The sequence below is a fragment of the Pararge aegeria genome, chromosome 5 (genome assembly GCF_905163445.1).
Source record: "Pararge aegeria chromosome 5, ilParAegt1.1, whole genome shotgun sequence".
In the NCBI taxonomy this organism is placed as follows: Eukaryota; Metazoa; Arthropoda; class Insecta; order Lepidoptera; family Nymphalidae; genus Pararge; species Pararge aegeria.
In genome coordinates this window covers 19,846,936-19,863,903 of record NC_053184.1, presented here as the reverse complement: position 1 = coordinate 19,863,903, position 16,968 = coordinate 19,846,936, and the positions used below count along the sequence as shown (strand labels likewise).

General features: G+C 39.1%; 1 protein-coding gene across 2 annotated transcripts; it reads right to left on the bottom strand.

Moving 5' to 3' along the window:
- Positions 1-106: 106 nt before the first annotated feature.
- On the bottom strand, positions 107-15,610 carry LOC120624043 (helicase POLQ-like). Of its 2 annotated transcripts, XM_039890361.1 has the most exons (16): positions 14,751-15,610; positions 14,055-14,233; positions 13,197-13,388; positions 12,511-12,592; positions 12,026-12,225; positions 11,420-11,565; positions 8,692-8,853; positions 8,087-8,256; positions 7,437-7,641; positions 5,784-5,923; positions 4,955-5,106; positions 3,894-3,989; positions 3,124-3,215; positions 2,651-2,846; positions 959-1,093; positions 107-315 (listed from the first exon to the last, which is right to left on the bottom strand). In XM_039890361.1, exons 1-16 carry the CDS (start codon positions 15,505-15,507, stop codon positions 244-246), a joined length of 2,976 nt encoding a protein of 991 aa, XP_039746295.1. In that variant the 5' UTR covers positions 15,508-15,610; the 3' UTR covers positions 107-243. The 2 variants fall into 2 exon arrangements, with proteins under 2 accessions (XP_039746295.1, XP_039746296.1); XM_039890362.1 differs by lacking the exon at positions 2,651-2,846.
- Positions 15,611-16,968: the final 1,358 nt, after the last annotated feature.

Here is a 16,968-nt window from a genome sequence, read left to right as displayed (position 1 = left end):
ACATGCAATATTGGCTGAATGAGGGTTCTGTATATTCTTAATTCTGTGTATGATACTGCCTTGTTTTATTTTACGGCTTAAAGGTTAATGAAAAAGGATATACTTTTATATATACACAATTTATTGCATTACATTTCATCAATCCACATTATTTTATTTGCAATGAAACATTTCCATTTCTATTCTATTTAAATCGGTAATAGTCAGACTTGATTTCGAATATATTATGATTTCTTATGATCGTTAAAGCTTCAGTTCTTCCATCACATCTTCGGCCTCGGCGCGTAAGTTCTCTACCTTTTCAATAAGCATTACCTGAAAATAATAATATGTACAACATGCACATTATTTAAGCGACGACCTCCCAGGCGCAGCGGTGAGGTGAGGTGTCCCGGGTTCCATTCGATTTGGGATTTTATAATTTCAGAATTTTCTCTGGTCTGGTCTGGTGGTAAGCCATCCATCTTCATCAAGCCAATTCTGGTGGTCACTATATCACATCACCACTTACCAGTAACTAACTTGTAGTGGAATAAAAAGAATGTGTCAACACTTTAACCACTCAATACTGTTTACTAAACTACTGCACTAATTGTGAAAGATTTGCTGTCTGTCGTTCGTTGATCACTAAAGATAACATTTCCGAGATGTAAAGAAACCTGCCTGCATAATGTGTCACTAAATCACTCGAAAAGTAAATAAAGGAACGTATATTCATTATAAACAACCTGAGCAACGAAACTAGAAAGAACGCGCCCAGCACGCTCCTGTGCGTGATCGAAAACGAGCGGTCAATCAACTCAAACAACGCTCAATTTAGAAAATCGTTTATTGAGCGGTTAATAGATTCGTCAGAAATTACAGATTTTCAAGCCCTGATTGTAGTAGTGTGTTGAAACGAGCTCTATTTACCTCTCCTACTAGAAAGGCAAGTGAATAAATAATATGTTGAACGTACCCTGGCGGCGCTAATGAGGTGGTCTGCCGCAGAGCGGGACAGATGCGCCACGTTGTTGGCCAGCTCGTCGACGGACGCCTTGGCGATGTCTTCGATCCGCTTGTAGCCCGCTCGGACGAGCTGTAACGCCCGCGCCTGCCAAGTTATGACAATAGCGATGAGCGTATAGGCAAGGCTAACTAACTCTTCACGCAGTTCGGACAGTAGCCTTATGCAAGATTTGCTCGCCTCGCAATCGACGTGTTGTTATGAAATATCGTCAAAGTATACGTGAGCAACGGAGCAAGAAAGAACGCGCCCAGCATGTTCCTGTGCGTGAACAAAAACGTGCGGTCGAGCCACTCGAACAACGCTCACACAAGAAAATTGTTCATTGACCGGTTAATAGATTCGTTTCCTGCTATCTTTAACATAAACCGTTACAACTTACAGCTTACCGCAACTCGTTAAAATTCGTTAAGACTTAAATAACAATTAACAACAAGAACTTTGAATCGTCTCATTGGTACTAAAAAGGTAAGTAAGTGTAACGTAAAAATAAACCGAAGCGTCCTCACCCGCAAATAAACGTCCTATTTGGGAGCTCTAAATTTTGATCTATTCATAATAAAAATGGCTCAATGTTTAGAGGATTACTCGTTGTTCCAGAAATCAATGATGCTGAAATATTTAAGTATTTTGCCCTCACGAAGGAGCGGAAGGGGCTTCGCAAGATTCCCGGGCGACCCGACCGTGTCTTCGGGAAGCGACAGTTAAGTCTGTGAAACATCACCATCAACACTCACAAACTTAACCTACGAAGAGATGTCAACTCGTTTGATCCAAATAGAGGCAAAAGTTCTGTCTTCGGATCCCTCGGATCTTACATATTCAACTTGCAGGGAGTTCACTGTTGATAGTTCCCCCTCATCCGCAAATATCAATCGTTTGGACCAGATTCTCTACTGAATACCTTTTTTTTTTTTTTTTAATGGCTTGCGTTTGTACCAATTGGGTACGATTTACTTTGCCAATGTCACGTGGTATGGAGGAGACACGCTTTTGAGAATGATCGGTGAAATATGAGGAAGACCAAATTTTAATCTTGACGCATTTAAATAAGTAGCAGATTTTTTGCTTCTCCTTTATGAGTTAATTTCCAACAGAAAACACCACAGAAAAACCGATAATTAGAATGTTAGTCGGTCGGAGATAGGAAGGTTCTTACATATATATTTACAACTTAATATTATTACACTTAACATATTTACATAGGAATCTACAGAACTGACATCTACAGAACCTTTATTTACCTACTTGTTTAATTTAAGTTTGTGTTAGTTTTAGTTTTATTGGCTCTCTTTTACAGTTTATTTGGATTTTTTTTTTTTAATTTAAATTGCTTTCTTAACTTTACTCGGGCGTCGCGGTTGTTTGCTCAGTCTGATACTGGTGCAGACTGAAAATCAGCGCTGAGCATTGTTGCTAATGCACAGCATAAGGCTGAGTTTGCGGCCATTTGCCATATTGTTAATATTAATTGATGATTCTTTTAGTTGTTAATCTTGTATTAACAATAGTGTATGGCAATAAAGGATTTATTATTATTATTATTATTAGAATGGGCTAAACACAGACATTAACAGACACTCAACATTTAGAGGACGAGGAACTCGGGCTGGGAGACCGAATACCTTTCCGGGCCGGACGTACCCTCTTGACGGCCGGCAGCTCCATGAGCGGCTCCAGGTCGGGCGCGGCGCAGTGGCGCAGGCGGCGCGCCAGCTCGCCCAGCAGCAGGCGGAAGGGCCACAGCGGCTCCAGCTCCTCGCACAGCCGCTGGGCGCTGGCCGCGAAGCCGCCCGCCGCCGCCAGCTGCGCCTGCACCGTGCCGCGCGGGAGGCCGAACCTGCCACACTCTCGCACCATGCACGTGGCGAACAGGAAGAACGCGAGGAAACAGTTATAGCACTGAATGCTAGGGTGCGGCGGCCTTATCACTGAGAGTGATAATTTAAAGGCAACCTCAGCGTGCGAAGCGTATACAAATAACACAAATATGTTCTTTTTCGAATCTGTATATGTTATGTTGATTGAGGAAAGTTGTTGGCTAGATTGTTACACACTTTTTTGGATAACTGAAAGATACCGCCGGTCACATTTAGTAAAAAAAAGTGAGTACTTACTTCTCAGCAACTTTCGGAACGGGAACTTGTCTCCACAGATCACGCAGCATCATTGCAATATAGAATCTACTCAGGACACTCTCCGGAACATTCTGCAAAGATTTTAATACTATCTTGAGATATCTAAAAAAAAAAATTCAAGTACCAAAATTTATTTTCTAGATATTAAGAGGTCCATCTAAATAAAAGAAAAAAGTTGTTGGGGTCGGTTCCTTAAAGAAATATGGATAGAAATATGGATCTGTTTAACTCAATGCAAAGAAGGATGGATGGACCTATAATTTATTCGATCGATTGAGTTCAATTTGAATGTACACCACACAACACAAAAGTACAGAAAACTAAATAAGATGAAAAGCAAGCGTATGTATACAATTAGGCGATAACAATGAATAATTACTTCTATGTCCATTAATAGGAAAACTGTTGTTGTTTAATTACTGAAAAACAATATTGCACAGAAGGGAATGACAATCTGGTATGGCACAGAAGAAAATAAAAATCTGGTGTGGCACAGTAGGAAATGACAATCAGGTATGGAACATAAATGACATAATAAAGCTAGTTCGCGGGATATCCCATTTGACCTTGCAACCTTACTCTATAATTTATCATTACTGCCAATAACTTAAACACAAGAACTTAAATCCCAACAAAATAAGAAGATATGGCGAAAATGGCGATCACTCTATTTAAAAAACTTAACTTGATTTATATTAGTACAAACACATATATATAATAACCTACTTTCGTTTTAATATTTAACTTACCGTTATCGGCTTCCCAGTCATCATTCGTACGGCATTCATCTCCGTGATGCCCAGAATCTTCGCCGTCTGAATACCCTCCTCGTCCAAGTCGCAGTACTACAGAAAAGTGGTCTGATATTAATTCAAGCAAAGTATAATTAGACATTGAGCTTAATTTGCTCTACTCCGGGAAAAGTACAAGAATCTGTACGGTGCAACATATATTTTTTTTCAACCAAGACACGCGATAGTGTGTAAGCCAAGGTGCTTTGCTTTAACAATTGCTAAAGTGTTAATTGTTCATTAAAACCAACCTCACATGAGGATGCTCCGGCGCGGCGTCGGAGCGATACGTGCGTAAATAGTACACTGCGGAAGATCTGTATGGTGTGTAGTATTGAAGGAATTATAAATGGTATCGTACAGATTCTACTGCTTTTCACGGTCGAAAGCAATTTAAGGTCAATGTTCATGGTGATCTGCCACCATACGGCAGATCAGAATAAAGATTTCCGCCACTTCTCATCCCGCGGCTGTCATACGAGGCGATTAAGCGAACATAACGGAAAACCCGTCTGTCCAGCGTGGTCATCTTGGACAAACTGTTCAATTGGGAGATGCCTTTAGTCCAGCAGTGACTGAGGTTATTGATTGATTTACGAAGAATATTGCTAGACGAGTTCTCCATAATGTTTACTTACAGCCTCATGTGCCTGAATTACACCGGCCACGAGGCCCTTCAGACCGGAACACAGCATTGCAACGATGCTGCTTAACTTAGCTAATGGATTTATAATGCTCTTATAGTAATCTAGATGGAGATGAAGTTAGTTAACGAAGAACTCCACTCGTTCCAAAAAGTTTCGAGGGTCTTAGGTCTATCTCCCGCTACACAGCTGTGGTATACTAATGACCCATAAGAAACTTGGTAAAACAATTATAATTTAAGAGTAGCTATCGATCGATCTTAAAACAATTATTCTATGAAACTAAGTTGAATTTTGTCCGTTTTCGAAAGTGCTAAGGTTTAAAATGTAGCGTTTTTGTATTGAACCTGTCCCGAATAGCGCGGGCGGTCTCACCAGCGCATAGTAGTGGCGGTAGTCGGGGCGCACGCCACTGTCGCGCGGCGTCACCAGGTGTAGCAGGTGTAAACTGCCCATCACCACTAGGCTGCGCGCCGCCACGTCCAGCTCTAGCAGCAACTGCTTGGCCACGTCCAGCTCCATGCAGCCTGCCACACGCACACCTCGCTTTACATTCCATACGCCGCGCCGTTAAACAATTGATTTATAACTTAACCTTGTATATTCCAGTTTATTGTGCGCAAATGGCAGTAAGCTTGTACTGATTTTTTATCAGCAGAAATACATCATACCCAAGACCTTGTGACCTATTTCTTAGTCGTGCACTCTTGGCACGGTGGTCGTGGCTGCTGAGATGAATTCCATGCGCTAGGCATCATTGGATCTCACGGCTTCCCGCATATTATCTCCATATTGACGGTTGGTAGCATGTCGGAAGCGTTCTACCAAAATTGCCTGTCCAGTGTTAAAATATCACTTGCTTCAACCGTGAAGGAAAACATCGTGTGGAAACCTGAATTCCTAAGAGTTTCAGTGTCTGGATGTTTATCTGTATGTTACAAGTATTGATGTTTATTATTCATAAAATTATTCATCAGCCAACCTTGTACCCATAAGACAAGCTAGGCTTACTTTTGAGCTAGGCTTTGGCAAGCAGGCCTTAGCTAAAATGTATGTACGTTAAAAGTGATTAGCTTGTAAGGAAATTATGGTTAGCGCTTATTGCATTTTAGTTTCATTATTATATTTGGATGCAGAGCTCTCAACAAAAACTAAGTGGAGCTTCGTGTTGCTCGCTTGAAACGTTGCTTTCAGTCACACAAACCTTTAATAGCCGCCCTGCCGAGTTTACTGACGGAGACGCAGAAGTTGCCATCGTCAGAGCCCTTGTCGACCACTTCCAAAGCACCGCTCTTCAGCAACGCGTGAATAGTTTCGTCGAATACTTCGTCCAAGTCCAAACCACTAAAACAACAGTTCACCACGACAAGTCAGCTATTATTGATCTAGTCACCAGGAAAATAAAAGGCTACTTAATAATGGCCATACCCATAATTCTTAAGTAAACTAGAAATTGTAAATAATAAGAAGTGAGTGACCGTAACATTCATTCGATAGTTCATTCCCGATATTCTTCAGTACATTACTCGTACTTACGTCATATCAAAAGTAAAGTTTCGTGTTCTGTATCATTTTTTTTTGTTTCAATCGCTGAATTTGCGTCCACCGGTTGCTCTGATGATTTTAAGTTTAAGTTACGAATGTGGTCGTCGTTAAGCGATTAGCGTTCCGTTATAATGTCGCGTACCGAATACCCCAACTGACAAACCGTAGACTGTATCATCACTTATCAGCAGGTGAGATTGTATTCAAGGGCTAACTTGTAGTAGAGTAAAAAAAGTTGTATTGGAGTAAAAAAAACTGAACAGCATACTGTTTACTAAACAACTGCACAGGTGATTTGCTATCGTTCGTGAGCAACGAAACTTAAAAAGAATGCGCCCAGGACGCTCCTCCCTGCGCGACATAGTGCAGGATCGAAAATGAGAGGTCAATCAACTCAATCAACGCTTACACAAGAAAATCATTCATTGAACGGTTCATAGATTCGTTCCCTATTCGTTGCTATCGTTAAAGAACAATGGCGAACTTTCGCCTACGAATACGTCACATTATTAAAAATAAAAATAAAATATTTAGTTCAGCGACGGATTGTGAGTTCGTTTTAGCAAGAACTTTGTGTCTGTCAGGCTTAATTTTTGAACTTTTCGCCTACTTAAAATAATTATAAAGTGACAACAATTATTCATCAATGCACCTTCGGCAATGTAGCCTACATTGCCGAAGCTAAGCACGCATGCACACAAAGCATACTATGGACACCCCACTGTAGCTTACAATCTAAGGTTATGCATTATATTTTTAACTAGCTTTTGCCCGCGAGCGAAGCGCTCACGCTAAGTTCAATTTTTGATTTGGTAAATTTTAAATGCAAAGGGTTAAAAAAGTCTTGCCGCTAATAGAAATATATGAACGGAAATTACTTAAAAAATCAGTAACTTTCATATAAATTTTCATCCCCTCCTGCTGCCTATTGGAGTTGGTATTTCTAAAATTTGTGAAACATGTATTTCTTTATTTTTAATTGAAAACATGATGTCAGTTGAAAAATAAATTGATAAATGAAGGATTTTATACAAACTTTCATGCCCCATATAACCGTCTTAGGGTTGGAAGTTTCAAAAATCCTTTCTTAGCGGATGCCTTATTTGTAATAACTATCTGTGTGCAAAATTTCAGCCCGATCCGTCAAGTGGTTAGAGCTGTGCGTTGATAGATAAGTCAGTCAGTGAGTCAGTCAATCAGTCAGTGAGTCAATGAGTCAGTCAGTCAATCAGTCACTCAGTCAGTGAGTCAGTCAGTCAGTCAGCGAGTCAGTGAGTCAGTCAATCAGTCAGTGAGTGAGTGAGTGAGTCACCTGTCGGCGGGCGCGACGGCCAGCAGCGAGGCGCCGAGCAGCGCGCGCAGCTGGTGGCGGGCGGCGGCCAGCCCCAGCGCCACGGCGCTCAGCAGCAGCGAGCCCGCGGCCGGGCGCAGGCGGCTGCGCGCGCCCGCCAGCCCCGCGCCCAGCGCCCGGCGCAGCGCGGGCCAGTCGCCGGCGCCGCAGATTATGATGCTCTCGCCTGCAACACTCCCCATGTCGCTCGGGCCCCGCTCGGCGCGTCACTGCGCGGCTAGCGCGGGCAGAAACCAATTATCTCCCCGGGGAAACGATAAAAATGTATCTTCTCCCACAGCTTTATATCAACTCTCAGAGTGGACATAATATCCAAATAATATATGTGTATTTCGTGTTCTTGTGCTTTAGCAGGTCCATACGTTAATTTAAGCCCAAATTTAAGTGCCACGCGACAGCGAAGGAGTAGTAGATTATAGTGGCGTATTTATATTAGGTACATTATAATGATCCTACTCGTCCAACCTGGCAGGGCAACGAAGTGGTACGGAGTGTCTCTCCGCCCACGACACCTGCGGTAAGTCGGATTTGGTTGCGCACCGTTACTCTCGATGAGTATACAGACACGTCGATGTCTTCGCGCATCTTGCGGTCTTTGTACACATCCTCACCAGCCTCGCAGACGCCCGCGCGGCCGGCGCGGCCCACCATCTGCTTGTAGGCGCCCAGCGACAGCAGCTCGCGGCCCACGCGCGGCGCGCGCACGATGACGCGCCGCGCCGGCAGGTTCACGCCGGCCGCCAGCGTCGACGTGCAGCACACGACGGATATCACGCCAGACCTGCGCACGCGCACCACCACTATTACAAAACTGCGACCAAATATCAAACGCAACGCAGATATCTCTTGTTATTTTCTCGAAACCCTGGATACAAGAATGCCCGCAATAGTCGCATCGTTTCTCAATAGCTTCTTATAGTAAAATGGACATAACATATAGCCTGCGCCATTAAAAACCCGATTTCTAGAAGGCAGCCCATCTCATTCGCCCAATATTCACACGTCCGTATATTGTGCGAAATAAAAAGCACGACATCAACCGCCTTTAATAGATCCATTTAATTACGTTACTTACTAATAAACCTAAAGTACTATATTACAGGCATTACTAAATATGTTGGTCTGCTAATGTGCTTTGGTCGGTTTAGTCGCAAATCCTGTACGTCTGAGTTTTGTTCTACAACGGAGCGAAGGCTACAGGGAGGGACGCAGCGACCTGAAGGCGTGCTCGAGCACGGCGCGCTCGTCGGCCGCCAGCCCCGCGTGGTGGAAGGCCACGCCCACGCGCACGCACGCCAGCAGGCCCGCGGCGGCGCCCTCGGCGCGCAGGGCCTCTTGCAGGGCGGCGCGCTCGGCCGCGCGGTGGCTCGACATCTCGCTGTTGACATTCATATATTTATTCTAGAGTAACCATTGACACACGAAATTTTATACTGATAATATAGTATACGGTTGCTTAGAACGGTCGGCGGTTCTCATCTTTTACGAGTACGTCTCGTAAACAGGTCGCAAGTGTCTTCTATGCGAATTTAGTATGTCTCCTAAAAAGGAGACATACTGTACGACTCGTATTCAGGTCACGAGTGTTTTTTATACGAGTTTAGTATGTCTTGTGCAAGTTTCTTTGATGCGAGTTTGGTTAGTTAGTCTCGTATACGGGTCGCAAGTGTCTTTTATGCGAGTTTAGCATATCTCGTATTCAGGTCGCAACTGTCTTCTATGCGAGTTTAGTACATCTCGTATACCGGTCTAGGACTAAATGGTTTACACGATTCAGTAAAACTTTGTTACATCGAAAGAAAACTTGAAGTACGTGTTTCTTAGATATTTATTAGAATTTTGGGATATTTTGAAATACTGAGTACTTTGGTGGTTATTAATTTTTTCATCACTTATTTATACTGATATGTGCTCAAAGTGTAACGGGGCACAGCAATGTATGGCGGCAGAAATAAGCATGGTTGTAACTCTTCCCCGGACAAGGTCCGACACATAAAACTCTACATCTACCGAAACACTACGCTACTTATACGCGGGAAACCGCTCGTAAGTAAGCAATACAACATTTATTTTATTCCAACCATTGTGGACACTGAACTGTTTTTGGTAACTGTAAGATCGACTATGAGCCACGTTTTCAACTGAAGCAGATATGTCTATACCTGCAGGTATGTATATAAGCCACGTCAGCAAAGAAAGCAGGTAACAGAAGGGACAAGATTCAAAGGTCGGACAGAAAAAATGGGCTCTAAAAGAAGCAGCTGTTCATTGTTAAGTACAGAACTCGAAATAAATGATGAATATTACAAGAAAAATAATAACTGTGAGAAGCGAGAGAACCGTAAAAGAGAAAAAATGCCAATAATTAATTAAAAAATGACATGATTTATAAATAAATAACTACAACGTTTATATATTTTATTACTTAACAAAATAGTCTTGAAGGTCTGTAACCGTATCTGCATTATTTAAAAAGTTAGGAGTCACGAAAGTTCGAAAAACATCGAAAAAAATATAAGTTTTTATAAACAAATGCGCGTAACAATAAATTAGTAATAACTAAAATTTTTTTGAATAATTCATTTAAAAGATCGTTTAACTGTTTATAAAATCGACTAGAATGTTTATTTTTGTATCTCTAATAGTTTAAAAGTTATTTCAGTTTTTTAGTAGACAAACGAAGCAGCCGCTGCAACTTTTGTAACACGTGTTTTTTAAAAGTACAATAAAAAATTGAAAAAATTTTTTTTTTATACTTTGTTATTTATGATTGTTTTTGTTAATTTTAGAAGTTTTAGAAAAAAAATAAAAAAAAGTTGAAAATTTGTTTATAACAAATTGGTAAGTTAATAAACAATAGAATTGTTAATAAAAAAAATTTTTTTTTTGTTAATTTATAGAGGACTGTCAATTATGATTTATAGAAAAAAAATAATTTCTTAACTAATTATTTAAACAATAGAAATATAAAAAAAACGATTATAAACAATTAAAAATTGTTATTAAGGAAAATTTTTTTTTTTAAAAATCATATTATTTATAATGTAATAAAGTTGTGAAAAAATTTTTTTTAAAAATATTGATTTAATCAATTTGTTTATAAAAAATTTATCAACAAACGGCGGGAAAAATTTTTTTTGCAAATCAATTAATATCTTGTATTAATAAAAAAACGATAATATGATGATTTAGAAAAAAAAAAATTTTTTTAACAACATTACTTGGATTTTTAAGTTTTTGTTCAAGTAAAAAAATTGTTATAAACAAAGTATAAATATTTTTTTAACTTTTATGGCACGATCTTGTTAAGTATGTATGTAAGAAAGGCTCTACGAAGCGAAAATTTTTTACGACCATTATTTAAACATTTTTTTTCACTTTCAATTAAGACGGTAGTTTGAGAAAATTTCGTTAGTTAACAATTGTTTAACTTGTTGAAAAATTAACTTTAAGTAAAATTTCCAACGGCAATGAATTATTTATAGTGTTCAGAACACACCATAATTTTTTCAAATTAAAAAAAAAATATTCAATACCTTAAATAAATTAATTAATGTGCCGTACTCGCTTTTGACGCCGCGCGCGCAACCTAAAAATGTCGCGCGCGGACCTATCTTCAGCGTTAAATTAAAATTATAAATAATGGCGATAGAGTTCCGGGAGTTATGAGTTTTTTATTGGAAATTTCCTCCTCTTTCAGAATCTTTTTTTGAAATTTCTTAAATATTAATAGTTTATGAAATATTGGCAAAAAACGAAATGCCATTTTTTTTTCATCTTTAATTGTTTATAACCTTTGCAATTTTTTATGTGCTAATACACGCTTTTAGCACATTTTTCTAGACGTCATTCCGGATCCAACGAGCTATCGCACGTAATTTTAAGAGCAGTATCTCTATTTTGTACCATTTTCAACTTGTCGACTAGACTATATAGTATCTTACCGTCGTTGTAACTTGCAAAGCAGCGCGGCGACGTTTTCACAGTTACGTTTGGTCGGGCAGAACACGAGGCAGGACGCTTGTGGTACCACCTCCGACACAAGGCCGCCCAGATAGTCCGGGTCTAGGGTGGCGCCCGCTGCTGAGTACTGGCAAAACCATCACTGTTTTATTGGTATATGTCACATCTCAAGTCCTTATTATATACCCACTTTGGCTCTGGTAATAGTGACTATTAAGTTAAAATCCATCCATTTCCATTTTTTTTTAAATTAATTATAGCCTAGGTTAGTTTATGATAATTAAGCTTTCTATTGGTGAAGAAATCGTTAAAATCGGTCCAGTACTTTCGGAGCCTTTTCGGTACAAACAAACAAAAAAAACTTTCCTCTTTATAATATTAAGTACAGATACTCTACGATAACACTATCGCAAGATGTGCTGTGCTGGAACGATGCATTCGTATGTAACGCATGAGTCGACGGGTACATCGCACGTTCGCGGCGGCGAAAGGCACTCGCAAACGGCCACGGACGCCAACACGTGCGCTATAACCCGCAACCCGCAATGCAGCAGGTTCCAGTGGATGGCCATGCCGGTGGCACTCACGTCAAAAGCCAGCTGCCTTTCAGGAAATATCTCCATGGCCCCGCCGTCCCACACGATGCGATGCAGCATGTCACCGAGCTTGACGTACTCGGTCAGCTCCACCGGCCGGAACTGCTTCTCGTACACGTCGGCGTTCAGGAACCGCGCGATGTCGGGGAGGTTGCCTATTGTGGCGCTCATGCCTACTATTTGTATGCCCTCTGGAAACAAATGCATTATCGTATTAGTAATAAAAAAAATATTTATTTATTTCATTATCATTCTTCACAGTTTTTTTTTTTTATTGTTAATATTTACGACATGTCATTTATATTGCATTTTCAATTTTAATTCGATATTGTATATTGTTAATTATTTCTTTTATCTTTTCTCTAATTTTGTAATTTTCAAATGTTTTACTATGGGCTTTGCCTGAAATAAAGAGATTATTGTTATTTTATTTTTAGTCCACCACTGTAGGGTCGTTAAACTGAGTTAGTACTTACGATTAGCGAATATGACAGTGGTCAGTAATGTTTCAAGTGTGCTGCCTCGCCCAGCCTCCCCTATTAGATGTAGCTCATCTACCTAAAGTCAAAGTCAAATATTTCTTTATTCAAATAGGCACATAGATGGCACTTTTCACGCGTACATTGCATTTGTTAACTATATGTTTACTGACACTTTTTCTGCTACATTATTTTCATCACACTTGCTCGTAGCGTGAACCTTATAACATCAATATAATAAAGCTCGCGCACCTAATACAGCGTCGACTGTAAAGTATCATTTAGCATATCATAAACTACTATTATATGGGTCTTATCAGAAGGTTCAGTCACTCAGCGGGCGATGGAGAGAGCTATGCTCGTAGTATCTCTACGCGATCGAAACAGAAATGTGGAGATTCGTAGAAGAACCAGAGTTACCGACAGCCCTGAACTGGTACTGGTTGGACAGATGACATTAAGCGCGTTGCAAGTAGCCGCTGGATCCAAGCAGCACAGAACCGTGCAATTTGGAACTCCCTACAAAAGACCTATTTCCAGCAGTGTACGGCTATTGGTTGATATGATGATGAAACTTCTATTATGGGACTGAATATACATTTATTATTGAGCAAGGTCTGACATCAAACAAACAAATCGCAGTGGGTAAAAAGTAAGGACCATTAAAACAAATTGTAACTTACCACAATCAGTCCTAGTTCATTCAATCTACCCAGCTCAACCAGACTCCTGATCAAGGCTAGACCTTTCTCAATGGTAGCAATATAAATGCTGTTCTTTTTGCGCCTCTTCTTTGGAGGTATGTGTCCTTTGCCTGCTGCATACTCCTCTACCAGGAAATCTAGTTGCAGAGCAAATGGTGCTAATGACCATATCTGAAAATCATCCATCTGTACAGGGTGTGTAGGTGATATAAAATGAATAAAATCTACAGTACAATTTAAAAATACTTAAGGGTAGGTTTTTTATAACTCTTACAATGTCTATAATAATAATAATAATAATATCCTTAAGTTTTTTATAGCTTGTACTGGAGATTTTCTTCATTTTATATCACTTGCATACCCTGTGCATATCCTCTATGCCCGCCACTGACAAGGTCTTTTATCCAGAACAGCATCATAACTATTACATATAAATAAAATTGGATCTTAGTAATTCATGTAGCTTTTTAACCATTTATAAGCTGTGCACTAAAGATTTCTGAAATAATCCAGCCAAAAACATACAAACCAGTTAAAACAAAAGTCATATAAGCTATGATAATAAACTTATATTTGTAAATGGGAAAGTGCAAATCAATAAATCCTTACTAATATAAACTTAATTGTGTTTGTTTGTTGTTTACATCTTAACTAAGCAATCAATGTACTTGATTTTTTTAATGTCAAGTTAGTTCAAAGGATGAAGAGTAACATAGATTTCTTTATTCCAGAAAGCAAACAGTTCCTGGATATGTAAAAACCGTAAGAAACAAGGACAAAGAATGCAACAGCTAGTAAATAATAAGATTATTAGGTATTCTACACAAAAACACTTACTTTTTCTTGTACAATAGCAACAAATGGTAAAATGAACAGTGCATTTTGCTTCCTGTTGAGCACCTCTCGTAACATGAGCACTTCTGCCACCAAGGTCTTGCCTCCACTCGTAGGCAGAGCATAGATGAGGTTGCGTCTCTCTCTTATTGCATCTAAATTAAGGCACTCCTCCTGCCAGTCTAAAACATTGAATTGTATTTAGGCCTGACCTATGATGCTTACAGAAACCTCACATAACATCATTAAAAAAATTGAGATAACAATTTGCCAACCGTACTGATGCGGTGGTGAGACCTGTGGCCTTATAAGGGAGAGTTCCCATCACTTTAATGGTTTAGTTACAGTCATACTTAAGACTGCATCATCAATTATCACCAGCCAAGATTGCAGTCTTTTAGCAGAATAAAAATAAAAACTAGAATGCTTTTACACCATTTTAAAATACATTTTATATTGCATATTCAGTTATTGAGCTCCAATAGTTAATGTCCTCCCATATTGCAGAAAGCATGTTTAACTAATGGTAACAATTATTATATCACAAATGAGTGATATGGGATAAAGAATCACCAATCTGTATTGGAGCAGTATTAGAATATTAACTTGCGAAGCCAGCCTTGTTGTTAATAATCTGATGATGATGATGATACCTGGTGAAGCTGTAATTAAGAAGAAAGTCTTCCTACTAATACATACCATAAAACTTTTCAATATTCCTATAAGTTTTAAACAATCCTTTCACTATATTTGGAAGCCCATAAAAAGTATTTGGTTTTAAGAATTCTTGATTTAACTGTGGTTTCAGCAAATCATTTGTATTTGCGACTTTTTGCATAGCTTCAATACCACTTTCCCTTATATCAAGCAAAAATGAATCTTTTGTCTCAAATAAAGAACTTCTATTCTCGTTATTTATATGACATATTGATTGATTTATCATATCAAAGCTCTCTTCAATTTCATCTCTAAATACTTTTTCACATCTAGAAGTTAATAATGTTCTATCTAAATGATTTTTGATTAAATCTTGTTCTAATTTCGAATGGAATATGTCGTCCATATTTATTGAGTTGTCTTCGATTTCGACCTTTGTGTTACCACTATTGTTATGCTTACTGCCTACAAATGATTCCCAGTTCTCAAGATTATTAAGAAAGCCGGACTCCAAGACGCCTGGCGAACCCGGTATGTCGCTGCATATGGAACTGTTGCTCGTGGAATCGCACATTTTATACTCGACTTGGTTGCACGGTAAACATGGCGATTCACATTTTTCTACCATCGAAAAAGTTTCACAGGAACTTATTGGCGTACTATTCACAAGGTAAGCATCTCTAACTTTCAGTTTTGGAAGTTTGGATGCTCTTGAAACTTTTCCTAAACCAAGATTTTCACGACTACGACGTTTCGGTGTTGACTGACTGTCGTGCATATTTTCTTTGCAGGAATTCATTCCTATTTATTTGATTTAAATAATAATTTAAAAAAACAATTCATTGAAGGCTTTGCTAAACTAAACTAAAGAAACGAAGCGGGAAAATATTTCGAAAGTCAAAACAACAAATATACACTGACATTTAACAATTTTTTTTCTTTTTTCTTTCTCATAGGGAAAAGGCAAGGGTATATCACCGTACAGCCATGTCTTCATTGTATTTTCACATTCAATCTCTTTGCAAGACGTAAAGCAATAGCTTTACATTGTTTTTAGTCCTAAATACGCCGTCAGAAATAGGGCAGCTGGACTTTGGACCTTTTTATTGTGTAGCTATATTCGGGTTATGCACTTATCGCCTGGGAAGGCGGATTAGTCGTCGCATATATTTGATTGCGTTGGTACGGTATCGACCAGTATCATTTATTCAAGTCTTGCTAGTTTGATATAATGGTTATCCTGCCGTTGTCTGTCACCAGATTTGATTGCGTTGGTACGGTATCGACCAGTATCATTTATTCAAGTCTTGCTTGTTTGATATAATGGTTATCCTGCCGTTGTCTGTCACCAGATCCATTAATTAGGAGGAGAAAAAGAAGAATAAACACTTTATTGCACGTTAAACATACAGGAAAATAAACAGTAAAGAGTTTACAGTAAACCATGTACATGCAAAGGCTTTATTTGTACAAGCAATCTCTTAAAGGCAACCTTTGCAGACATGACTTACAGCAAAAGACCGGGATAGTGCCAAGAGTAGTTAGATATACATAAATACCAAAATGTAGGAATAGATACAAATACATACATAATTTCAATAAATATACGTCTTCACACTTCTACATAAGTACATCTTCTTATAGATATAATAGGCAAAGATGACTGACTGACTGACTGATCTATCAACGCACAGCTCTAGCCTCTAACCACTTGACGGATCGGGCTGAAATTTTGCACCCAGATAGTTATTACAACGTAGGCATGCTAAAAATGGATTTTTGAAAATTCCAACCCTGCGAGGGTTAAATGGGCGATGAATGTTTTTATAAAATCCTTCTTTTATCAATTTATTTTTCAAGTTACATCCATGAAACTTCGAATTTAAGTTTTGAACTTAACGTGAGCGAAGCCGCGGGCAAACTACTACTAATATATATAAGTAGATTTTAATACATGGCATTTGAGGTTGTTGCTTTATTATTGTCTGTAAATTAACGACAATAAAGCTACAACTTTAAATGCCATCACTCAGAGGTAGTAGTCCTTCAGCTCTTAAAATATATAGGAAGGGTATTAATTTTACGGATTTCAGCAGGCAGATTGTACCAGAAGCAAGCAGGTAGTTCCAGGAGAGGAGGTTGGCATTTGGTACGCTGAGATAAAAGGTGGGCTTCCTTACCTACCCTGCGTCTATGCTTTATTTTGGTAGTTGATTTTTTATATTGATGCTAGTAGACTGCCAGTACAGCGACTAGAAGG

What these genes read in the sequence shown, in the direction of transcription:
- LOC120624043 (XM_039890361.1), bottom strand. Translation starts at nt 15,507, where the DNA reads ATGAATTCCTGCAAAGAAAATATGCACGACAGTCAGTCAACACCGAAA. An exon ending in GAATATTGAAAAGTTTTATG is followed by an intron (nt 14,234 to 14,750) that starts GTATGTATTAGT and finishes TCAATGTTTTAG; the next exon opens with ACTGGCAGGAGGAGTGCCTT. An exon ending in ATGAACTAGGACTGATTGTG is followed by an intron (nt 12,593 to 13,196) that starts GTAAGTTACAAT and finishes CTTTGACTTTAG; the next exon opens with GTAGATGAGCTACATCTAAT.